Here is a 26859-nt window from a genome sequence, read left to right as displayed (position 1 = left end):
CATGGAACATATTTTCATATGCATTGATGAATTTATGGGAGTAGGCTATCACGCAAACACAGGGGAGGAGAAGTGCTAATAGCGATTAAGTGCTCCACCATATATGAAAACAGTGCACGTCTGTTTTGCAGTGAAAAACTTAAATCCAAATTCCGGTTAAATGCATCAATTAGGCTATAGAAACTTTCAGAGACAGCTGATTCAGTATTCAGAGCATCAGTTTTCTTCATTGTAGGCTACAATGTCAAAAGCAACTTTAACTTTTGTTTGCCTTTCTAATAGGCTATCGTTTGTTCACTTTCACGACATCCACTTCTCAATCTGCTAGGCATAGCCCTAGTCTACGTGCAGTAGGCTAAATAGTTCTAGTATTTTTTTTTTAAGTGGAGTAAAACTACTAGGGCTACTGTATGTCGCTGCTTGTTCACATCTTATTGTATTGTAGCCATAGACAGTAAAAGAAAGATTGTAGCCTATGATCGCTAAACTTTGATTCTTTTTAATGTCGCAATCGGTTATCTCCGTTCAGCTGCGCTTGTGGTTCAGCTGTGGGCACGCAATTAGCGGCAGGGATGGGCGGTGATGAGCGATGTTTACGTAGCCTATGAAGTGACAGCTTAGTAAATTCCACGCAATATGGCAAAGCACAGCGTTCGCTGCATAGGAAAACTCAATAGCCTATTAGCGCTTTCTGTGTAGCCCTACGTCCAGCCCTGAGTGTTGGCCTGGTTGCTAGCTTCTTCAAACTTTGCAAAATCAGCTGGGTGTTGTTACAATTGCAGCAGGCGAGTGCATTTGACCGGCATAAAATCGGCATGTCTCAGACTGACCGGCCGGTCGCCGATCACGTGAAAATCGGCCAATTCCGGTCACCAGCCGATCTATCGGTGCATCTCTAATGTGTACATAAATAAATAAAATCAGGGAACCACCTACTCTTTGCGATAAGCGCCATGGGATCTTTAACAACCATGGTGAGTCAGGACCTCAATTTAACATTCATGCAAGGAAAACATCTCCTGCAGTACAGTGTCCCTGTCACTGCAATAGGACATTGGGATTGATATTTGTTTGGTGGCTTTTGGCCACAGGGAAGAGTGCCACCTACTGGCCAGCCACCAACACCACTTCCAGCAGGAACCTACTCTTCCAAGGAGGTTTCTTATCCAAGTACTAACTAAGCCTGCTTAGCTTCAGTAATTCAGCAAAGTCAGGGTATCTGTTGGTCTGGCTGCTGGCTAAAAACAAAAGGTGAAAGGCATATATGATTCTAACTATCTCACTGAATTGCATTATGCACACTCAATTCTCACTGGTATCTGCTAGACAACAAGTACCAAAACATGATTAGTTCATAGATTTCACATGTAAAATACATTTTATACAACCCCACCCCCATCTTGCCTGTTCATAATTCAGAGAAATTCTTCAATTGTGTGCATGTGTGCGTGTACGTGTTTATGTGTGTGTGTGTGTGTGTGTGTGAGTGTGTGCGTGCGTGCGTGCGTGCATGTGCTTGTGGGTGTGCCTGTGTATGTGCATGTGCATGCATGCGTACATATGTCTACTGTGTGTGTATGTGTCATACGTATGATTACTGTGAATGTATGTGTGTGTGTGAATATCTGTTCATGCACATGTGTGCATATGGAATGGGTTAACATGACCCCTGGAGGCAAACATAAGCAAATAATTGGTCATCCTAGGCCCTATGGTTCTCAAGATATTCACAGAAAACTTGATGTACGGTCACTAAATGTACACATAAATTAATTTATTGTATGGCCCCCCATGAACGAAAGTCCACGAAACTTGGCATGCATTGAGAGGGTGTTATAATGATCCTACACTTTCAATTTCGTGCAGTTTTGACCATGTCAGCCAGAGATATTGTGATTACAACATCTAATTTTTTGCTTTTTATCTTTTAACTAGGTGGCGCTATACATGAAATGAGTCGTTATGGAATGGGTTGACATGGTCCCTTAAGATCAACATACAAAAAAAGGTGGTCCTCCTAAACCCTACGATTCTCGAGATATTCACAGAAAACTGTGTCCGCCCTACCCTCCTTTCGGGGGTCCAGTCCAGCGGGGGGGATACAGATCAAAACAAAAAAACAATGGTTCCATGCTATCCTTGTGGGGCTACATGCCCACCAAGTTTCGTGCACCCCGGTCTTTCAGTGTCCTGGGAATCCTTGACGGAAAATTGGCCATGCGAAAAAGAAAAAAAAAAGAAAAAAAGCTTCGCTGCTCATAATAATTTCATTTGAAATAACAGCCACTACAAATTCAGACTTCAGCACCTCATTTTACTCTGATATCTTTCTGAGGTCACATAGGCTTTGTCTGAAGGGCTGAATTTTGAAAGCAGCGTACATGTATCCTTCATGCTGCCTTCAACCAAAGATTATTTAGGATGTCTCTGCTTCAAATCCCACTGATTAAAAGCTACAGTCAGTAATTGCGCAGGAAGTCATGTTTGTTTATACAGTTTTTAAATGCTAATAAATTTAACTTCAAAGAGAAGCCTTTTGGATTCAAGAACTCCAAACGGTCCATCCTGGTGGCCTTAATGAGGAATTAGTTTTGAATTGTTCCCTCTGAGTCAGTTTCTCTTAACATGTCTTAATAATATTAAAGGCACACTATGCAGGTTTTTTTAGCTTAATTTACCTTCATTTAACAGCTTCAGAGTCATTGGAATGGTTATATGACTTTTTTCGGGTTGAATGGTGGCCGTCTCGCTTCCCCCTAGCGCCTGTGAGCAGAAAAATCACCCTTGCAACTGTGGGCCGGCGGGCCGATGGCATCAGTGTCAGGAAGTATAACGAGTGTAACGAATTGCTTTATTGCATTCAAATACACATACACGCCAGGCACCGGCTAGAAAAAGGTAGCGATGGAGTTTCTCAGACATTCGTCATGACAAAGCCAGCGAAAAAGAAGCAAAAACCGAGAAAACAGTAAGGAAATTGCCAATACTGCATAGTTTACCTTTAAGTATTATTATATTATGTCTATTATGGATTTTATTTTCTCCAAGTGTCCTATATATTTACTATTGGTGTTTTTGACACTTCATTCACGATCAAGGTGATTCACGCAGCTGGGTGAAATGTAAGTACAACTGCAGCCGCTTGGGGGCAGCATAGTCCGCTGTGGCGTTCCGTGGTCGAACCGGACGGAGCACTCAACAGCAAGGGCTGTGATTGGCCGAGTTTTCAATGTGTTGTTTTTCTGTGTTTTTAGCAGCCACTGCAACATGCTAGTCCACTGTAGCCTATAAGCTTTGTACATAATGTTAAACATAGTTTTGGATTCAGTGGCAAGATTTCTTGATTGTACAGTGCCTGTCTCTCAGTAATGTTTTAAAATGCGAGCTTCGTCAGCTGGCAGTAGGCTACTTTGTCGGCAGTCATGAGAAGTTCGCTTGCTAACAGAACATAAATATGCTGCCCAGAAACCATGTGAATAGTTCTGATTTTTTTACTACACTAACAAGGTTGAAATAGAGCCTTTGCCTACAGCATCTCCTTTAACAGTAATGTTAACAAAATGACAGCATTCAGATGACAAAGGAAAACGAATTCGGTCACTCAAGGCTGTGCCACAGCAACCAGTGTAGGCTACAGTCCTACCCAATAGGCCTACTAGAAGCAGTTAGCATTGTCTGACGGTGGAGTGAGTTAATGCACGTTTTTCCAGAACAGGTCTGCAACTTTCAGGCAGTTCTGAGTTCGAATCTAGGCAGGAGAAGAGCCATATAAAGGCATAGGCCTATTGTTATCCAAACTAATTGATGACCTCAAAAACTACCAGACACTCCTGGCCTCCTTCTCAGCCAGCATCACTGCTGCTAAGACGGCTTTCTACAATGACAAAATCAACAGTGCTACAGACACTCGAAAACTTTTTTCAACCTTCAAATCGCTACTCAACCCTCAGATGCCTCCTCCTCCATCCAGCCTTACTGCAGATACCCTCGCCTCATTTTTTACAAACAAAGTGGCGGCAATCAGCGGTCAATTCTCTACATGCCCACTCAACGCATCGGACTCAGATACCGCACTCCTACAACCTCTAGGGACTGCTAGATCATCTTTTTCAGCATTCACGCCTCTCTCCGAGAATGAAGTATCTAGACTCCTGACATGCAGCCATCCTACCACATGCTCGCTGGACCCTATACCTACGAGCCTACTTCAGTCCATCAGCCCGACCATCGCACCAGCTATCACACACGTGATCAATGCCTCGCTAATCTCCGGCACATTTCCAACAGCGTTCAAAACGGCCCGGGTAACACCGTTACTTAAGAAAGCTTCTCTCAACCCTGCTCAAGTCGAGAACTACCGCCCTGTCTCACTCCTGCCTTTCTTATCCAAAGGCATTGAACGAGCAGTCTCCAAACAGGTCTCTGACTTCCTTTCACAGAACAACCTTCTGGATCCAAATCAGTCTGGGTTCAAAAGCGGCCACTCTACCGAAACGGCTCTGCTGTCTGTAACAGAAGCCTTAAAAGAAGCCAGGGCGACCGCTCGGTCATCAGTACTCATTCTGCTTGACTTATCGGCTGCCTTTGACACGGTTAATCACCGCATCCTTCTCTCTATACTCGCTAACATGGGAATCTCCGGTTCTGCTCTCTCCTGGTTTGAATCCTACCTCACAGGACGCTCATTTAACGTATCATGGCTTGGTCAGCTATCTGCACCTCACCATCTCACCACAGGGGTCCCCCAGGGCTCAGTACTGGGCCCCCTTCTCTTTGCTATCTACACCACCTCCTTGGGACAGATTATCCGTTCGCATGGCTTCTCATACCACTGCTATGCAGACGACACACAGCTCTATCTGTCCTTTCCACCTGATGACCCCTTGGTTTCAGCACGGATCTCGGATTGCCTCTCAGACATAGCTACATGGATGAAGGCACACCACCTCCAGCTGAACCTCTCAAAGACTGAACTGCTGGTCCTCCCAGCTAAACCTACCATACACCACGACATCAACATCAAATTTGACTCTCTGTCTGTTTCACCTACCAGGACTGCAAGAAATCTAGGAGTTGTTCTCGACAACCAACTAAACTTCTCAGATCATGTTGCCTCAGTCGCCCGGTCATGCCGTTTCGCACTCTACAATATACGGAAAATCAGGACTTACTTAAATCAAGATGCCACCCAACTTCTGGTTCAGGCAATAGTCATCTCACGACTCGACTACTGCAACGCCCTCCTGACAGGTCTCCCAGCCTGCGCAGTGAAACCACTTCAGATGATCCAGAACGCGGCGGCGCGCCTGGTCTACAACCAACCCAAGAGGGCACATGTTACCCCGCTACTCATCCAGCTACATTGGCTACCTATGGTGGCCCGCATCAAATTCAAGGCTCTAAGGCTTGCCTACAAAGTAGTCTCCGGTTCTGCTCCCACCTACTTGAATGCCTTCATACAGACATACGCTACCTCCAGACCGCTGCGCTCCTCAGACGAACGACGTCTAGCTCTACCTCCGGTACGCTCAGGCCAATCCAAACTTTTCTCATCTGTTGTTCCTCGCTGGTGGAACACACTGCCAGTTCCTACAAGGGCAGGGACATCCCTCTCCATTTTCAAAAAACTCCTGAAGACCCAGCTCTTTAGAGAACATCTCCTCTCATAGCAACACTTACAACTTGCTATGCAACTTGCTTAAAGTCTTGCTGATCGATCCTAGCACTCACCAGCCGTCTTAAACTGACACGTAACTGTTAAAAACAGCACTCACTGATGCACTTATCCTTACTGTACTCTAATGTTTTTTTAAATTGTCCTAATATTGTTGAGAATTGCTCTAAACTTAAACTGTTTACCATGTTGTTAGTCGCTTTGGCTAAAAATGCGTCAGCCAAATGTAATGTAATGTAATGTTATCATTTTTTGCAAGGTGTTGCTCCTGGCAAGACTTGTTTATAAGACGTTTGGTGATTAATTGATAGCTGTTTTTGGTACACGTTAAACGTTCTTTATAATGAGCGCATACAGGGAGTAAAACGACTTGTTGCCGTTTTGGGACATAAGCTACGTTAAGCTTTTTCACGTCAAGGTGGTATTTGTTGTTAGGCCTACATTAGCTTCAGAAACACCGCTTCAGAAAGCTGCAGGGGAGCAGCGCGGGGCACAAAGTAACGCGGGGTTAAATGTAACATGGATTTTTTCCTAGTTGCAGATGGTTGATCAGGACATATTGGTCAGTTAACCACATTACTATGAGACGGTGTTCCACAAATTTTCAGTCAATATGGACGTGTTTTCACGTAGATCTACAGCAAAACGTCTTTTGAAGGCATCAAAGTAAATAGGCTACTTGTCTTTCGATTACTGAGTTGTGGGTGCAGCTCACTGACTAATAATCGTCTTGTAGGCTAAAAATGAACACCGTTTTGAAACATGTAGTCAACACATACCAGGAGCTATCTTATCTTAAAAGAAACGTGACCCAGGTTAGTTGTAACGCGCTGTTACAACTGTAGGCTACAATGATTGCAATACAAAAATATGCGGTTAGACTCTGCATATGTTATTTCTCCGTATGGAAAATAAAGTAAATTTTCGACACACGTCTGTTATTAGTTCAATAACAAGTGTTGCTTGTTAAAACATGTGACTAGTGAAACTCAAATGATTTTAGACATATTTAGCCAAAGCCAAAAAATGTTACTTTGTGCCCCGCGCTCCCCCACTGCTTGTGAAAGAAGGGGGTGGGGGAGGGGGGCTTAACGTGAAAAAGCTTAATGTCCCAAAACGGCAACAAGTCGTTTTAGGATACTCCCCGCAGGCCTTCATAATGGTAGGCTACAGGAAGTGGGGGGAGGGTATGGGATGACCAGAGCCGTCTTCGCTGTGCTATTCAGAAAGCATCTTCTATGGTCTTTCCAGGCGCACATAGCTCGTTACCATATAGCCTATCGGCTGCCTTAACAGATAGGCTCTGCTCTTGGGTTTGGCTTCACAGCGAACTCAACCCTCTTGTTGCTTGCAGTTTGTTAAATAAAGCGATGCAGATTACATTATTTATTTCTGATTAATTGCGTCTTTTGATGTCTTTTGCAACATGCTGGGCTACTGTCAATGTCCTGTACAGGTAAATGTTCAACAATTGCTGGTGTAGGCCTACAGGCTATAATCAATTAGCTAAATCATTTGTCCAGCTGTTTAAACATTTTTTCGTGCTACATTCAAACACAAAAAGTGCTTTGTATATTTTTCGTTGTCGTGTGGACGGCAATCAGGCATATTGCGGTTGCAATTTAAGTGAAATTTATACAATATCCCAACCTATCCCACTCTGATATTTAGAGTTGTTTCGTTAAGATAAAATTCTTATTTAAATTTTGGGTTCGGCAAAGGACGTTTTTTGCCTTTTTTATTCATGCCCTTTACAACTATGTTTATCCGCCCTGGTAAACTTCGACCACTGCATGATGATACAGCTTTTATTACACAACTGAGAAATAGGCAATTGGGCTCGTCCTTTACAGCAACAGGACACAATATCCCTCACTCTGCCGCCACTTGTTGCCTTAATATTTTTCTTTTCAAATTTGTGATATCACTCAAGTCTTGCTTTAGTGAATTAGCAAGTTACTACCAGAAGCCAAACATCTGACTCTCTCACTAGCTCAAAATTCCGTCATGTAGGCTACTTTCTAAATATTCAACAATCGGAAGCAGCTGCAATTGTAACAGGACATTTTAAAAGAGACCTTTATGGAAGCACTGCCCAGCTCGCGCACCCTCCTTCTCAATGTTGAATGATGACAAGCACACAACTTGCAAAACATTGAACTGCTTTGAGTGAAGTGCGCTTGCGAGTTGCGTTCCTTCTGTAATTAATTATACTAGATGCTCTTCTTCACACTGAAAACAGTGGCAGTCCTACAGCCTAACATATTTTTTTGGAATCAATTCGTGGTGTGATTGATATCAGACTAGTCATTAGCTATTTAGTTGTTTCCGACTCAGTAGTAAGGTAACACTTGGAAACTGCGTGGAAGCAGTAAGTCAAGTCGCATCAAAAATTGTAGTGGCAGAACTCCCAAGTGTCACCTTGTGGTTGTTTGTGTCAACTGCAGTTTGTGCCATTTCTGCCGAGAAAATGGGGTGAGTGATTCATGAAGGAACCCGTCCAAACTTAACTGGTACCCACTGTATATTTAATTTTTTTATTTTTGATGTTTATTTGAGGTTAGATTGTGGCCACGTTATATTCAAATCTGACTATACAATACTCAATGCTAGACAATGTATTCTCTAGTCTCTACTAATAGGGGGGCAGCCGTGGCCCACTGGTTAGCACTCTGGACCTGTAACCGGAGGGTTGCCGGTTGAGGGTTGCCGGTTCGAGCCCCGACCAGTGGGAACGGCTGAAGTGCCCTTGAGCAAGGCACCTCAACTGCTCCCCGAGTGCCGCTGTTGGCTGTAGCAGGCAGCTCACTGTGCCGGGATTAGTTTGTGCTTCACCTCACTGTGTTCTCACTGTGTGCTGAGTGTGTTTCACTAATTCACGGATTGGGATAAATGCAGAGACCAAATTTCCCTCACAGGATCAAAAGAGTATATACTTACTACGTGGAATAATCTATTTCGTTCTATTAAATGTCGCTACCTTGTAGCCTTCCAACGGGTTGAAGCGGAGCTTTGCTATACCAACGTTATTGATTGGCTTCAGTTTCTTTCGCACAGACATGAACACGCGCATAAGCATGCATTGAATCAACGCTCATACCACTAGTGTGTGTTCACTGTGTGTTGAGTGTGTTTCATTAATTCACGGATTAGGATAAATGCAGTGACCAAATTTCCCTCACGGGATCAAAAGAGTATATATACTTATACTTATATAATCATTTTTTCTGTCGGTCCGGTTCCTTGATCAATTGCACTGCAAATTATCCGACGAGGGAGAGAAGCACAGGGCAAGATTAGTTTCCTCGTAGTTTAGAAACGATAAAGCTATCAACCATTGGGGGTATATTGCCGTTACTTCACATCATCAAAAGCTGCACAGTGGACAGACAGGCTCTGACCTGACCACAGACAACTGAGGAATAATTATTAAGACCCATTCAATCTGAATTTAAGGCAATTTGATACTTTTTGTTAAAAACTTTTTAAGGACCTGCGGCCAAACACATCAAGAGAAACCACCATATAGACTTACATTTCTGTACTCCTGGTCTCAATCTGATTTCTGCACAATGGTCAGTCCTGCACACACAAAGACACATACACACACACACACAAACACACACACAAATAATACATTAGTAGTGTAAAAGTTGAATCAACAATACTGGAACAATAGCAATAAAGTATAAAGGTGAAATTAGTGGTTTATTAACAATACATAGAGCGGAAAAATACTGGCTGACCCTCCTGTGTAGGAATTGGAACTGGAGACCCCAAGAAGAGATACAAACATCAATTTGGGGGGCGTGTATCATGGTCATTCATTTTCAAAGGGGTATTTGAATTCTCTGTGTCTTTTTTTCAACTCTTTCAGACAAAACACAGCTACTTGGGTGGAGTGATTTGCATGCAGCACCTGAAGAGCTCCAGTGTTACTTCTGCAAATCCCAAGTAGCAATGCTTTGCCTGAATGAGAATATACTGTAGTTCCAAGTATGTCTCATTATTTTGGTATTTGTACATGTCGTAACATGCAAATAAGAGAATGTTGGAGTTATTTTTTCACTTTTGGGAGCTACAGTACATAGGCTAGTTAGTTTACATTACATTACATTACATTACATTTGGCTGACGCATTTTTAACCAAAGCGACTAACAACATGGTAAACAGTTTAAGTTTTAGAGCAATTCTCAACAATATTAGGACAATTTAAAAAACATTAGAGTACAGTAAGAATAAGTGCATCAGTGAGTGCTGTTTTTAACAGTTACGTGTCAGTTTAAGACGGCTGGTGAGTGCTAGGATCAGCAAGACTTGTTGTAAGTGTTGCTATGAGAGGAGATGTTCTCTAAAGAGCTGGGTCTTCAGGAGTTTTTTGAAAATGGAGAGGGATGTCCCTGCCCTTGTAGGAACTGGCAGTGTGTTCCACCAACGAGGAACCACAGATGAGAAAAGTTTGGATTGGCCTGAGCGTACCCAAGGTAGAGCTAGACGTCGTTCGTCTGAGGAGCGCAGCGGTCTGGAGGTAGCGTATGTCTGTATGAAGGCATTCAAGTAGGTGGGAGCAGAACCACCAATAGTTCCAACCACTTCAATTAGTTAGACTAACGGTGCCTATATCAGTCTGAGTTACTGCACACAGAGAGACAAGAATGGTATGTATTATCTTATCTAACTCTGGCAGAGACAGTGAATAAGCTAATTTCCCAAACTGTTGGCACATTCCTTAACTGAAATAGATTCCCATGATCCTTTGCTAAAATATTAAAAAATGCTATTAATATTAGTATTTTCATGTAGGCTTTATGACTACTTGAGCTGTTGTTTTTTGATGATAACATTTAGTGTTATTGTTGTATGTCACTTTGGACAAAAGTGTCTACCAAGAACCACAGCCATAAACTAACTGTAATTCTCCTGTCTGTCTCACTTTATATGTTGTGGTCTACTATACAGCCATATAACAGCTGGATCACAGAAAAAACAGCCCTCTGTGATCAAACTCTGATCTATTTTTGTGAACTTCGTCTGTGATCTCAATTCGTTGTGAACTCAATTCACTTGATCAATTCAGTTCAATTTGCATAATTATTCTGTGACAGATTGTGCAGATTCTCTGTACATACTTAAGTGTCTCCAGTTTACAGTGAGGATCCTCCAGTCTAGCAGATAACAGATTCAGTCCTGATTCTCCAGGATGATTGTAGCTCAGATCCAACTCCTTTAGATGGGTGGATTTGGAACTCAGAGCTGAAGCCAGAAAACCACAACTTCCCTTAGAGATGAGACAGCAAGACAGTCTGAGAGAGAGAGAGAGATACAGTGTGTGAGAGAGAGATGACAAGGCTGGGGTGAAAGCACAAAAGGGTTAATCCACCCTGACACACATCCGGTATGTGTGCAGAAATTATAATATTGTTTTGATTCTGAAGTGCAGAAATTATCATTTTGTTTTGATTCAGATTATCAGAAAATAATGTTTAATAACAAATTTGTAAATTACGGAGGCCTGGAGGTGACATGGAAAAGAAAAACAAAGGTAAAAAAAAACTGAGAAAAGGTATGTACTGTGGACAAACACTGACGGTTTGTGAGATCCTGAGTTTGTTTTGAGAGATCTTGAGTTTGTTTTGCGAGATCTCGAGTTTCTTTTGCGAGATCTTGACTTTCTTTTGCGAGATCTCGAGTTTCTTTTGCAAGATATTGACTTTCTTTTGTGAGACCTCGAGTTTCTTTTGCGAGATCTTGAGTTTGTTTTGCAAGATCTCGCAAATCCATCAATGCATATGAGAACCACTAGTAACGTTCTGGAGAGCTTTAGCCACTGAAATTAGGTTGCAGTTCCTTATTTTGCCAGCATGAGGCGAACAAGAGCAAAAATAACGGGCTGCACGCATAAATGCGCTGTTCTTGTCGGTGAAATCACTGAAAGAGATCTCAAAAGTGATACCGCTTAAGTTACGTTTGTAAATGATGGATCAACAAATAGCAACTTATTTTGAGATGTGGCTCAAATACAGTCTTTAGGCTACATGTAAATTGAGTTGTTAGGCTACATTATGTTAATTAAAAGATTTAAGTTAAGAGTAGGCCTAGGCTATTTTTTTTTTGTTCCGACTGGAAGGCTATTCTAAAGTCAGGGCCGGTTCTGGGGGGGGTTGCAACGGGACCATATAGCTCTGGGGGGGGGGGGGGAATTTATTTCAGAAAAATAAATATTCAAATAAACGCTTTCTGTGGTGATTCTGCAATAAGTGCATCCATTGCTGTGTCTCACTTACCAGCTTAAAATGTTGTTGCTAATTGTGGTTTCTGGCAGTTTCCCTATTGGCGATTTATTTTAAAAAAATGTATCAAAAGTTCGCCCTCCCCTGAGGGATTAGGCCTAGTAGGCTACTTTAGCCCATCTGACAGCAGTGTCAAGACGTGAGATCAGGAGATTCTGTTCTTGGTAGACTAAACTAGTGGAAAAATGTCTGTAAACAAATTTGGTAGCCAGAAAAAAAGAACATAAACAGAGGATAGAAAATGCAACAAAAGGAGGGAGAGAACGCAAAGAAGGTAGGCGTACGGTTCTTGTCTTAACGTTTGGGCAGCAGAAGAGTTCGAGGATACGGTAGTACAATGAGGACATTCATACAGTAGCCTGTACAACCATTGTATGGTTGATCTATATTATTTATAACTAATTGATCTGAATTGGTTGATGTTTCTCCTTAGCCTGGGTTTTCCCATGCTGCCTTGCGCGTGCGATTTAATTCACGCTGCTAGGCAGCCTGGATACCATGGAGCAAATTTTCGCCTCAGTTAGGGGACCAATCACAGAACGGAGGGAGGGCAGTAAGACGATGACGACACACCGTAGCCGTTATGAGCCACGTACAGATGCATTTGATAGACATTCGTAGCGCCCAATAAACGGCTCTGGGCATTCGTAAACCACGTTTCAAATACGAGAAAATGAATGCCTAGTTCCCAGACCCTGTCTCATTTGAGATGAGGGTATGACGTTAGCCAGGCTAGTTTCTCCTGGTAGCCTGTGCTCACCTGTGCTGCGTGCGTATACCTAGGCCATATGGCTGTCGCGGTCGTGGGAATAACGTAGGACCGGCCCTGTCTAAAATCAAAAGACTATACCACTGTGCGTGTGTGGTAATGTTAACTTCTGGTCTTGACTCACTGCAGAATGCAGCGGCTTGTTCACTGCACTAGACAATCTAGCTAAACGGTTACATGCTGCTATTCCGACATGCCGCTACTTAGACATTGGCGTCTAATTGTCGAAGTGGCGGCATTAACATTAATTTTCAAGCGTCCCACTACTGCGACATTTTTTTTTTCCATTGTCGGAGTAGTGACACTTGACCTTTTTTCAAACGTCCTGCCATTCCGACACGTGGTCATGAACAGTGGCCTAGCCAGGATTTTTCAACGGACTTTTGCGAAGTAGGCCTAGGGTGGGCCTTTATTTTTTTTTCCAATATGGGCAGTAGGCCTACAGTAATCGTCCCACCTTTAAACAACACACGATTTCATCACAGCTCGGACGATTCAGGCAAAAAAACAATAAAAGGCTACATTGATAAATAGCAGGGGCAACAGGATTGGATTCTATAATAGCCTATGCACAAGAACTTCAACCGAAAGGTTAGTCGAGTCTCAAGGAGTCCAAGAGTGCGCCTCACACACACCAGCTCCGTTGAACAGTGTATTTTTTGTGTTTAAGAGCTAAAAAAGTCGATTAGAGAGTCACATTTGAAATGTCGGGTAGCCTAAATTATAGCCTATAGCGCGTGCATCTAGGAAGAGATTTTGGAGAGAGAGAGAGGATTTAACCTAGGTGATGATTATTTGTGTCTGGTGGTAATTAGACTTGAGTATGGATACCTACGAATTGTTTTGAATAAAAAAAGATAAGACAACAAATGAAATGTGACCCTGCAAGGCGAAACCAGTCGTTTTGGTAAAATTTACAAAATTAAGTTATTGTAGCCTACTCACACGAACGGCCATAAACTAAGCTTTCCAACAATATGTATATCGAGGGTATTGCAAATATATTGGGTATTGGATAGTCGCCGACCCTCATTAGATGTGGATATTTGGAGGTAAGGATAGCCTTCAAGAAACAAGGTTATCGCAGTTGCTGTGAGACATACGGCCCTTCTCCAGTCTCTCTCAAAATCAAAACACACCCAATTCACGCTTGGACTTTTCAATTATGTTTCTAAATGTTGGGGACTGATGGACACTGAACTCTGGAGGTTATTTGAACGTTCGTTGTGAAGTGGTTTACTGTAAAAGGAGCGTCGGATATCCCGCCTGTCTTTGCACAATTATAGGGCCATGATAATGCATGCGCTAGCCTAGAGTCGAGAGAAAAAAGACTAAATAAATATGCAGACATGTTATGTGCAATTCAACAACTACACGCATGACATATAAAAGATATAAGCCTAGCCTACATTATTGTGTAGTAAATTGAGTTTATCCAACCTGCTGGCATGCCAAAATGCGTTGTTATCATTGTCCTCTATGCAATGAATATATCGCACATCCAGTTTGAACACCCTGATGGACACTGAACTCTGGTGGTTATTTGAACGTTCACTGAAGTGGTTTAGGCTACTGGAGTGTAAGAAATCCGCCCGTCTTTGCGCAATTGGCCATTGATTGACGGCCATTCATTAATTAATATAAAATGAGGAGAGCTACCTGTGTTTTACATAATGTGTAACATTTATTCACATGGCCAAATCAAAATCACCTAAGGTTTTGACTGAAATGTGTGCCGATATCAATTATTGGGAAAAACATTGTTTGGAGTGGATAACGGGTGGATTGTTGATGTAGCTACAGGTGCAGATGACATGACTACAGCTCATCCATGCATCTAGGATGTTGGAATTTGATAGGATACAGGAACTGCAGAGATAAATTGAAAATGAGGATTGGTAATGTCGGAATAGCGGTACTAAAAAAAATCGGAGTAGGGGCATGTCTAAATAGAGGCATGTCGTAATAACGGTATGTCGTAATAGAGGGTTGTCGTAATAACGGGATGTCGTAATAAAGGGTGAACCCCCAGCTAAACAAGTAAAAGAAAAGAAAACAAAACTTTATATTTTTTGAGACTCTAAAATCAAATTGACAATTGAAATCAAGGCTTAGGGTGGAGTGATGTCTAGGAACGATGACGCATCCCCCCTCAGATTTTTTCACAAATTGCAATTGTGCAAATTGTCTTGTCAGTCAGTGGGGAACGCAACCTCAGACCAATGCAGATGGCAAAATAAGGAACTGCAACCTAATTTCAGTGGCTAAAGCTTTCCGGAACGTTTCTAGTGGTCTTCATATGCATTGTTGAATTTGCAAGATCTCGCAAAACAAACTCAATATCCCGGAAAATAAACTCAAGATCTCGTAAAATAAACTCGAGATCTCGCAAAAACAAACTCAAGATCTTGCAAACCTAGTCATTGTTTGTCCCCAGTACATACCTTTTTTCAGTTTTTTTTTACCTTCATTTTTTTATGTCACGTCTAGGGCTCCGTAGTAAATAACAAAATCGATTTTATTAAATTTCCACTATTGTGTAGAGAGAAATATGGGAACACAATGAAAGTGATGCAATGCAGTGAGATTTTAGATTCTGAGCCTGGACATTTTGTGATCATAAAAGGTTACCAACCTTAATGTCTGCAGTTTGCAGTGGGGACTAGACAGTCCCTTAGAGAGAAACTGAACTCCAGAATCTCTCAGGTCATTGTGACTCAGGCCCAGGTCTATCAAGGAGTTTGGTAACTCTAGAACTGAAGCCACAATCTCACAGGATGTCTCTGTTAGGTTGCACTCAGCAAGTCTAGAACACAACATGTCAAAAGACAAAATGTTCCTCAGAAATGCTAAATGAGAGATAAGGTTTACAAATATATACATATAATGAAAGGTTTTTTTAATTGGTATTAACCCTTTGCAGTCCACACTCTCTAATTTTGGTACCCCAGTACCGATGACGTTCAGTCTAATAACTCTGCCATACCCCAACCAATTTCATCAATGAAAACTTCCTCAAAAATGTCACGTCATAGGCCTTCTGGCAACATGATTGGTTAGGGATTTGTGGCGCGAATTTCTTTTACTACGTGAAGGAAAAATTAAGAGTTGACATCTCCCTCCACTAGAGGAAAAACAGCAGGAAGCACTATGCATCGTTCATCTTGATGTCATCTGAAGGAGAAACTACTGGATCATCTGAGGTAAAAACAAGTCTTTTTATGTTATTATTACTTGTTATCCATGTTATCACTTCAAAGTCATTTTTAAAAGTAATTTTTGCTGGTAATTACACCGTATATGCATGGCCGTAACATAATGCGTGTGTGTGTTCACTTCAGCTGATAATGATAATGTTAGCTGGTATTTTAGCACACCGTAATCTTTAGTAAACTCATTATTTTCAGTCATTTTTGGGGGGTTTCTATATGTCAACCAAGATTACAAACCTACTAGGACTGACATTTTAACAATTTATTCTAATTTGAACAATGTTGCTTGCTTGTCATCTGATGATACAGAAACTAGCTGTAAGTTAGGTAGCGTTAGCGTCGTCACGATAAAGTTCACTCCCGTCTTAATGACTGCCAACTTTATTGCAAGTACACCTAATCGGTATTTTATTGTCAAATAAACCTGTCATTCCGTCGACATATGTAGCACAATTTACAGTTGTTTGTAGCCAAGTTAGCTTACATCTGACATGAATGACAAAGTTAATGTTACGTTACTGACGTGTAGACTGTGTTAATCGCTGATGGTGTAACGTAAGTGTTTTATTCATTGACTGCTGAATGCATAACTGAAGATTGTTTTATACATGTATCTTAGTATTGTTTAGCTTTCAGGCTTACAGGTTGGCTTTTTTGGGTGCTGACTATGATGGGCGCTCATACACCCAAACCTACTCGTCGACACATCATTTTCTAAGGGGATGTTTTATCTTTATGCAACTGCAGTAAAATGTACAGTGTGTATGTGTATGTATATGCTGTCTAGATTTTTGCATGACCCAAAGGACCACGATAGCACAATGGCATGGACATGGGACATGGATGGGTAGCTTCTAAAGAGGAATACAATGATGTGCTAGAGGAGGAGAGTAATCTCCCATCATCCTCAGCTGGGTAAGCATGTTTGTGTGTGTGCGCCCAACTGGGCGCATGCACATTTCTGGTTGTGATAAGAGTGTTGATTATTTGTTTGATGATGGTAAACGCACACATTGTGAGGTGCTCACGATGGTAAATAAGACTTGAAATGTCAATCACCAACCTTAATGTCTGCAGTTTGCAGTGGGGTTCTTTGAAAATAAGTTGAACTCCAGAATCTTTCAGGTCATTGGTACTCAGGTCCAGCTCTGTCAGGGAGTTTGAAGACTGCAGAACTGAGGCCATAAGCTCACAGGACTTTTTTGTGAGTTTACACCCAGCAAGTCTGTAAGACAGTGTGACAAAAGACAAATTAAAGATAACTACATCAGAAACTACTTGTTAATCGGCAAGAAATGCAAATAAATAAAGTGAACCAACTTCATGACAAAATACACATTATTTCTCCTTAATAACAGATAATGTTTCACAATTCTCCCTACACTGTAAAAAAGTCAGGGCTGTCCAATTTATCAAACTATATTATGTGATTTTGTTGGACACATTCATTGCTCTGCCAAAATATGTTAGTTCAACGTCATAACATTGTGTTTGATAGAAAAAAATGAGTTTGTTTAATTTCATGTTTTGTGCTTCAGTAACTGTGACAAACCCTCTTTTCTTCCCTTTTTTCCCCAGTATGCTTATCCTACGTGATTCAATTATAAAAAAAAATGATTACACAATTGACCTGTCGCTAAGCGCCACCCTTAGAACGCTGATGAGCCAATGACAGTCCAGCCTCAACGGGACTCGGACAACTCCATAAGAAACAACAGGGAGGAGGCATAAAATGAGAAATTAACCCTTAGAACCCTAAGCTGTTTTTAGGGCATTTTCACTACCTTTATTCATAAGGATTTATTCTGGTCATTGTAAGTGCCACACACATATATTATATATTGTTTTTTTCAGGAGAGTCTAGGCTATTCAGATCTGCCATCATTTCATGTATTAATACTAGCATTGATTTTATTTTGATTTTTAAAGAATTAAAATATAAAAAGTGTATTATAAAAAATCTTATGTTTCGACATGTATCTCACCACAGCAAGCTCACAGCTCTACATGCATTTCATGTGTGTGTAGGGCAGACTGTCCTGAATCGGGCAATATCATTTCCATGTTGGAAGGATACTCTGGGGCTGAGCAATTTACAGAAATATTTGCTGTGTGATTTACGGAAATAAATGCCATTTTTTATTTAGTGATGAAAAATGACCTTTCTGCGCTCCATATCTGTGACACGAACTGATCTGACCTGACTTGACCCGAGGTTGCGTGTTAGCCTGCGTGCCTCATTGTATGCAGTCATAATAATTCTCAACTTTTTACTGCATTGCCATGAACAAAGTAAAGGCAAAAAGGTGTTTATTTGTTGAACAAATTGGGATGCAATGTGAGCCTTGAATTGGATGCCATGCAGGAATTTGCTAGGATCTCAAAACCGGAATATGAACATGCTTTGCCATAGAGAAACACATGATAGCATTGGATTATAAACATGCTTTGCCACAAGAACAGACAAAAATGTGGGGTAAGTCCAGCTATATGAAGTTATTATTTTGCTGTCACTTCGTCTGTTTTATAACCCAGAAGGATGTACTTGGTATCAAATGATAGCTCCGAGTCTCCTCTTTCATGCGTGGCATATCTATGCGATCACGGGTCTGCGAGTAATTCAAACGAGAGTAATGAGTGTGCAGCGTTGGTTTGTGTACACAACGTTATTATTTTGCAGTCACTTCGTCTGGTTTTATAAGCCAGAAGGGTCGATAAACATGGTACCAATGGATAGCCCTGTGCCTCCTCTTTCATCTGATATGCTTGCCATATCGATGCGATCACGGGTTCGCGAGTAATTCAAACTAGAGTAATGTGTGTGCAGGTGAACGCAGAGAAGTAGACTGTAAATATGATGCAATTTGATTTAATTTCATGATTTTTTTTAATTTTCATACTTGATCGTACAGACAAGTGTGTAGTCTCATTGGAAAGCCCCACTTCTGCTCTGTTGTGCAATAAAGGTTTCCTCTCGCTGCGATGAACCGTTCCGGAGCAATGTAACAGAGAAGACAGGGTGTGTTTTTTGACGCACTTTGCGTCAATCGGGTTCTAAGGGTTAATGGTTATTTATGGAGTTTATTAACTCAAAAAACCCCGACGGATAACCATGGTCAAACGTTTTGCATGGGGGACGTGTAATACTGATAGCCGGTACCCCGAGAGGCTAGAAAACGGGGTATATTTTCATCAACAGTGGCCTACTGGACGTCTCTCGCATTTGCAACAGCTCGACGTAATGTAGGCCTAGGCTACTAAGCCAACAACGTGGTCACAGGTTCCCTGTTAAATCCCAAGATGAAAATGCTCATTAACCAACTACTATATTCTTACTACATCAACTATTAACGTAACCTAACATATCTTAGTATCAATTTTCCGCTAGCTAGCTAGCATTAACGTCAGTGGTTTTTGCACGGCGATTTGCGCGGCTACTCGCCACAACTGCTTGTCACCTTGTATGTATTCTAAAGTTTTGAATAGACCCCTCCATAGCATAATTAAGTCCCTTTTGATAGCTTCTGGAGGAAAGTAAATCCTTTATCGACCAAAACATCCTCAAAGCCTGTTTTCATATACTGTCAGCTGCCATTGTCCACAATGTATTTCTAATGAAGTCTGGTTTGTTTGTCCGAGTTTTCACACGGTAACAATGGGGGGCGGGGCTTAGCGACAGGTCAATTGGAATGAATATTTGAACACAATAAGGCAATGTTTCATTCACAGCTAGACTGTGTTATGTAATTGTAACATAATATGGTTTGATAAATTGGATAGCCCTGACTTTTCATTTTTTACAGTGTATAGAGACCTAGGTTCAAATCCCACCTGAAGCTGCATTGTTTTGGAGAGTCATGCCTGAATCAAAACTTAAGTGCTGTATGAATGCTAGAAGTGAAGTTACATATTGAAAATCCAAGACTCACAGATAGGTTCACACATAGGTCACCACAGTACAATGATGCAGGGAGTGCTATTTGATTGAAGAAATGCACAGCAATAAATAATACTCAAACCTTAACAACTGCAGTTTACAGTGGGGACTAAACAGTCCTGTAGAGAGAAGCTGAAATCCAGAATCTCCCAGGTCATTGTACTTCAGGTCCAGCTCTATCAGGGAGTTTGATGACTGTAGAACACTGACTACAATTCCACAGGATTTTACACCGAGTTTACAGCCAGCTAGTCTGTAAAGGAAAATACAATAGACAGATAAGTAGCAAGGTAATTGTTACTCAGGTCCAGTTATATCGGGGAGTTTGGAGACTGCAGAACTGAGGCCACAATCTTACAGAACTTATTAGACAGGTCACTGGCCAGAAAATGTAGGCCTATTTTCCTGTCAAAGTTTTCTCTTTTGATTCCTTGTCAGAACTCCTATTGGAACAGATTAAAGCATGGGGAATTATGTCCAAAAATTCAATATGGCAGCCTTCAGAGGACTGAATTAAAAGAAAAAATGATGCGGCAACCTAGTCCATTTTGCCTTAATTTCATTGCAACTCACAATGGTACTCAGTAGTTTGTATGGCACCGAAATGCTTGATGGCGTCGGGGGATGTTTCTAATGAGACAACGGATGGTGTCCTGGGGGATCTACTCCCAGATGTGGACATGGCCATCACTGAGCTCCTTGAGGTGTTCAGTTGGATTTAAGTCAGGGGAGTGTGGGGGGACAGTCAATGGAATCAATGCCTTCATCCTCCAGGAACTGCCTGCACACTCTCGCTACATGTGTCCAACTATTGTTGTACACCAGGAGGAACCCAGGGCCCACTGCACCAATACAGGATCAGTCAATGGGTCTGAAGTTTTCATCCTGATACCTAAGAGCAGTGAGGGTGCCATTGTCTTGCCCGTAGAGGTCTGTGCTTCCTTCCAAGGATATGCCTCCCTAGACCATCACTGGCCCACCTCCAAACCAGTCATGCTGAATGATGTTGCAGGCAGCATCACATTCTCCACATCTTCAGACCCTTACACGGCTGTCACATGTGCTCAGGTTGAACCTGCTCTTATCTGTGACAAGTACAGGGTGCCAGTGGTGAACCTGCAAATGTTGTATTCTATGGCAAATGCCAATTGAGCTGCACAGTGTTAGGCACTGAGCACAGATCCCTCCAGAGGCCATCGGACCATCAGGCCACCTTCATGAAGTCTGTTTTTGACAGTGTGGTCAGAGACATTCACACCAGTGGCCTACTGGAAGTCATTTTGTAGGGCTCTTGCACAAAGGAGCAGATACTGGTCCTGCTGCTGGGTTAAGGACTTTCTACCACCCTGGTCAGCTCTCCTAGAGCAACTGCCTGTCTCCTGGAACCTCCTCCATGCTCTTGAGACTGTGCTGGGAGACACAGCAATCCGTCTGGCAATGGAACGTGGTGTGCCATTCTGTTGGACTACCTGTGTAACCTTTGTAGGCTCCAGGTACTGGCTTATGCTACCAGCAGTGACACTGACCCTAGCCAAATGTGAAACTAGCGAAAAATCAGTCATGAAGAATAAAGATGGAAAATATATCAGTTGCTACCACCTGTAAAGCCATTCCTGTTTTAGGGACCATCTCACTGTTGCCCTATAGTGCACCTGTCATAAATTTTGTTGACACCAAAGCAGGTGAAATTGATTCACAACCACCTCTGTTACATAACTGGCCAAATCAATATCCCACAAGTTTGATTGACTTGATGCTATCAGGAGACCATTCAGAACTCCTATGAAAAAGTGTTCCCTTATTTTTTTTGAGTGGTGTAGTATAGTATGATACTAATGTTTCAGCAAAGTCCTGTCCCGTCTACTCTTCTACATTCTATCGCACCTGCTGTTCTACCAGCAGTCACACATGTGTTTAATACTTAGTCCTGGAATAGTTCTGTCTTCTTTTAAACAGGCCAGGGTTATGCCTTTAGTAAAGAAAAGTATACTTAATCCAACTGATTAGCCTGGGAAATTGCACATTTAAAAGTTGAAATGTTAAAAAAAAATACTATTTTTATCTATTACTATTTTGTCAAAAAATAGTTGTCATTGAAGGCCTAACCACTAAACGCACGGTCCACCACTGCTTTACTTGTAATGGCCTAGTTAGGTGAAATAGGAATTCTCAGAAGTGTAAGTGCACTACACAAAGTAAGCAATTGTTTGCACGACTTGCAATTCCTATTCCCAATTAGTCTGTAATTTCAAGGGAATCAGCTTGCATGCTTTTTAAAACTAAGGCTAAGTAACATGTTAAGTAAGGTTAACTAACTAACTTCACAGTGTAGGAAAACTTCAGCAATTCAAGTATAGTTCACTTGATTTACTTACACCTCAACATTAAGTTACACTCATTTTAGGGAAGTAATCTCAAAAGACAAAACGTTTGTCATAACAAGTTAGGGTTAGGATTAGGGTTAGGGTTCATGTGTCATGACAGTGTCATGTCACTCTTATGTTGATACTGTCAAGTAAAGTGTTACCAAGATTTTTAGTAAGGATAGCTGTTAGATTTTACAGTGCATAATCATCCTCACATCATAAGATTATCTCATAAAGTTGTTTACGTGTAACATTATTCATACGTTTATCCCATCTCCATCAGAAACTTACAGTCCCTTTCTGAAGCCCCTCACAGCTGGGAGCAGTCTCCTACGTCCCTCATTTGATGTGTTGCATTTCTTCAGGTCCAATTCATCCAGCACCTCCTCAGACATCAGAAGCATGTGGGACAGTGTTGAACAGTGAGCAGGAGACAACTTCTGCTTGATCTTTGGTGATGACAAGTATTTCTGAATTTCTTTGTGCATGGAATGATCATTCATTTCAAACAAACATTGGAAAAGATTGATGCATTGGTCAGGAGAGAGATCTTCTTTGTTCAGCTTCTTTATGTAATTACATGTATCTGAGATACCATATGTGTGGTTTAGGAGACCATTCAGAAGCCTCTGATTGCTCTCCAGGGAGATGCCCATAAGGAAGCGAATGAAAAGATCCAGGTGTCTATTCCTGCTCTCCAAAGCCTTATCCAATGCACTCTTTAGCAACCAATCTAGATGAGTTGGTGATTGTAGGCCCAGCACTGATCGAAGAGTAAGACATGATAAAGTTAAGGGGTTAGGATAATCTCTGTGTTCTTCATTGAGGAGGGGGGTCAGTGCCGTAAGGTTGTTAGTCACATAAGAGTGAAACACATACAGTGCTGCCAGAAATTCCTGGATGCTCTGATGAACAAAGCAGTAGGACTTCTTTGGATAAAACACAGGTTCTTCCTTTAAGATCTCAGTGCACATGCCAGAATACTCTGAAGCTTCACTGACATCGATGCCACACTTTATCAGGTCTTCTTCATAAAATAACAGATTGCCATCGTCATTCTCTAGATCATTGTAAGCCAGTTCTGCTAGTTTCAGTATGATTTTTTTCTGTGATTTCAAGAGCCTTTTTGTATCTGTTCCATAGTTCACTTGATATTTCTGATCCTTCATTTTGCTCTTGACAAGCAAGAAGTGTATGAACATTTCTGTGAGAGTTTGTGGTATTTGTTGGGTTTTGTGCATCTGTTGAAGCACAGTGGCTGCAATCCAACAGAACATTGGGATATGGCACATGACGTGAAGACTCCTGGATGCCTTAATGTGGGATATTATTCTGTTGGCCTTACTCTCATCACTGATTCTCTTCCTAAAGTACTCTTCCTTCTGTGGGTCACTGAATCCTTGTGCTTCTGTAACTTGGTCGATATACTGAGCAGGAATTTGACCGGCTGCTGCTGGTCGTGAGGTTATCCAGATGAGTGCAGTGGGAAACAGAGTTCCCTGAATAAGGCTTGTCATCAGAATATCCACTGATGTTGTTTGTCTTAAATCAGACATCATACTCAGTTGGAAATTCAGAGGTAACCGACTCTCATCCAACCCATCAAAGATTAACACAACCTGACAGTTGTTGTATTCTTCACAATCATTCAGCTCCTTCAGTTCAGGGTGGAAGTCAAGCAGGAGCCTGTGAAGACTATACTGATCACCCCTGACTAAATTCAGCTCACGGAAAGGAAGTGGAAACATAAAGTCTACATCCTGGTTGGCTATCCCGTCTATCCAATCAAGAATAAACTTATGCACTAATACTGTTTTTCCAATACCAGCAACACCTGTGGTCATCACAGTTCTGATGTGCTTCTCCTGTCCATGTAAGGGTTTGAAGAGGTCATTGCAGTTGATTGGTGTGTCTTCTGTGGTTTGAGATCTGGATGCTGACTCTACCGAACAGACCTCATATTCCTTATTCACCCCTTCACTCTCTCCCTTTGTGATGTAGAGCTCTGTGTAGATCTTATTGAGGAGTATCTCAGCTCCTGGTTTGATGATGCCTTCAGATATGTTCTCAAATTTCCTCTTCAGACAGGCTTTATGATTCTCTATAACTCTCCTCAGGACATCATTCCCTGCTTGACAGAGAGAAGGTCATATTAATAACTTTGTTGTTAATAACCTGTCTGTTGCAATTCATTTGCTCCACCAAACATGTGTGTTCATTGTCATAATAAGCACACATTAACATCCTACTCCTAAAATTGGAGGAAGGTGTGTCTATGTGTATCACTGTGTCCACAGTCCACAGTCTTCCAATCTTCTCTCCTAAATATCATTTCAGTTGGGAGGGTGGTGGTGGGGGAACAGTGCATTTCTTTCTTCACTTTGTTTTATTTTTCATTGTTCAATAAATACTCAGTACTAAGGCATTTCTCTGGTCGGAATCTGGACCTGCCAACTGCTTCTGTCATTTAAATATGGCAATCTGTCCACATAGCGATCTTTCTTTTACACCAGGACTACAGCAAAACAAGCCATTTGAGTAAACATGAGACATCCAAAAGATGTACAGATCATGTCTATATTTTGGTTGATTTGGTCTATATTCGGTTGGTCTGCATGATGTGTACAGTAAATCAGATTCTAGATTGGACGCCTGACTACAATCTTTTTTGGATGTAGATATGTAGTTCAGTAGCCTAGTCAGAATTTGAGTCTGATACTGCTCCATTGAGCTGTGGGGCGTGTTTCAAACGAACCAGGAAAAAAAATGCCTCTGCACTCAATTGGATAGACCTACAACCAATCAGAGCATCGGAGTGTGTGACGTATGTTAAGCGACGCATAGTTGATGTCAACAGAACTCAAATGCACGCTGGAAGTAGAAGAAGAAGATGTGAGCGATTTTCGCAGGTGTTGTAAAAATAATGTAAGGATACACGGTGTTCTTCAACACACGAACCTAATTTTTGAGAGAAACAGTAAAGGTGAATGCATATACGATCAAGTTATCCACAACACTGCAAACAAATCGCATCGCATTTGTCGGTCCTGTCAGAACTTTATAACACGGTTGGAACGCGACATGCCCGTGTTTAAAAAATGGACAGAAGACGAAGGAGACCAGCCTGAAGAACCGTGTTCATCTGAGGCATCAGAGAAAAGAGACCGGTAGCCTACTCCTTCCAAGACGCCCCGGACTCTGAAGAAGTTCTGCCCCAATCCGTCAACTCCAACCGGTACAAAAAAGCGAAGAAGCATTACAGAGGTAAGCTTGTTAATGCATTTCTACTTCTTATGATATGACTATGAGAATAACCTCGATTGCCACGTTTCACATGAGTTAATAGTGAGTCGTGATTATTGTCCAATGTGATAAACACTGTGCATTCCCACACTTCTCATTTCCGTGAAATCGATCTATGATTAAATCATCTAGTCATATTTTGACATGCCTAGTATTCTGGAAGCCAGCCCGAATTTCAGTGTAGTGTGAGCAAATGTACCCAGGATAAACTTGTACCTGATGTGTAAGTTGGCCTCTGTCACTTTGTTAATATGTAGAAACTTAATTTTGTAATCGACTAGCATGTTATCCAACCCCCACTTCTGTGCTCTGCACCTCTGTGGGGGGTGGGCAGTGTTTCTCTGACCTGCTCAGCAATTGCATCTGGTGTCACCATATTTAACAGTCTGTATTTTCCAATGTATTGTAGCGACCGTGCTTTGCGTAACCCCGGGCACGCTCATGGTTGGCAGCCTGGCGAGAGGGGGGGCGGGACCCCCCGAGGAATATAGGCTACGGTTCGAGGAAGTTCTGCCTCTTTGCGTTCTGGGCCTGACACGGGCCGCTGTGTGTTACATGCTGCATTGTGTGCTTGTTCAATAAACCAGTTAATGAAACTCTGGCTCTTGGTAAAACGCTACACTGGTGTCAGAAGTAAAAATTATCGAAGGAGTGATTAGGGAAGACCGAGGGTGCACCCTGCACTGTTAGTTAAGTGACCAGTTTAGTTAGAGATTAGCGTTAGCAAGACGGTGCCGCCACAGAGTGTGTGGGGAGAAAATGTTCGCATCTTGTGGAATGGTTGGTGAGATGAATGACGGAGCCGGGGAATGGACGTTTGGCGACCTAACAAGGGAGCTGCGACGGCTGGAGGACAGAAGAGGCCATCCTCGGGGCACGATGGAAGAGATGACCTCCGAGGCTGGCTTTATCGGACGAGGGCCCGCACGCTGCGCTATCCGCAAGCCAAAGCTGGAGGGGGACGTAGACACTAACGTCACCTCCGGCGCGGGAAGCTCAGAAGTAAACAACAATGGCGGCGCCCAGTCCACAATAACAGCGGCAGCAGCGGCTAGCTCCGTGAAGACTACTCCAAAGTACAACGGGAAGGTGAGCTGGGAAGCTTTTCATGCGCAGTTCGGACTGCTTGCTAAATCACAGAACTGGTCGCAAGAGACTAAAGCGTTACAATTGGCGATGTGCCTTACGGATGAGGCTTTAGCATGCTTGCTGCTCTTAGACGTGGATGACAGAGGGAACTACGACGCACTGGTAGGGGCCCTCCAACGACGGTTCGGGGATTTTACAGGAGCAGAGCTCCTCCGCAA

At 42.1% G+C, this 26859-nt stretch overlaps 1 protein-coding gene across 1 annotated transcript in view; it reads right to left on the bottom strand.

Annotated features, from left to right (window-relative positions):
- The window catches only part of LOC143101178 (NACHT, LRR and PYD domains-containing protein 12-like), a 28197-nt gene extending 2269 nt beyond the window's left edge, over window positions 1–25928 (bottom strand). Inside the window, exons 1-7 of the mRNA XM_076264580.1 lie at window positions 25868–25928; window positions 22541–24377; window positions 19966–20136; window positions 17010–17171; window positions 15370–15540; window positions 10805–10978; window positions 9210–9256 (exon numbers count right to left, since the gene is read on the bottom strand). Coding sequence (XP_076120695.1) covers window positions 9210–9256; window positions 10805–10978; window positions 15370–15540; window positions 17010–17171; window positions 19966–20136; window positions 22541–24377; window positions 25868–25928 — 2623 coding nt within the window. The remainder of the gene's footprint in view (window positions 1–9209; window positions 9257–10804; window positions 10979–15369; window positions 15541–17009; window positions 17172–19965; window positions 20137–22540; window positions 24378–25867) is intronic.
- Between the last annotated feature and the right edge of the window lie 931 nt (window positions 25929–26859).

Source organism: Alosa pseudoharengus, unplaced genomic scaffold (genome assembly GCF_046254945.1).
Source record: "Alosa pseudoharengus isolate Yale_2024_CS ecotype anadromous, Long Island Sound unplaced genomic scaffold, YU_APseudo_1.1 YU_APseudo_1.1_scf_30, whole genome shotgun sequence".
Classification (NCBI taxonomy): domain Eukaryota; kingdom Metazoa; phylum Chordata; class Actinopteri; order Clupeiformes; family Clupeidae; genus Alosa; species Alosa pseudoharengus.
Note: the sequence above shows the minus strand (reverse complement) of the source record. Positions and strands in the feature narration are given on the sequence as shown.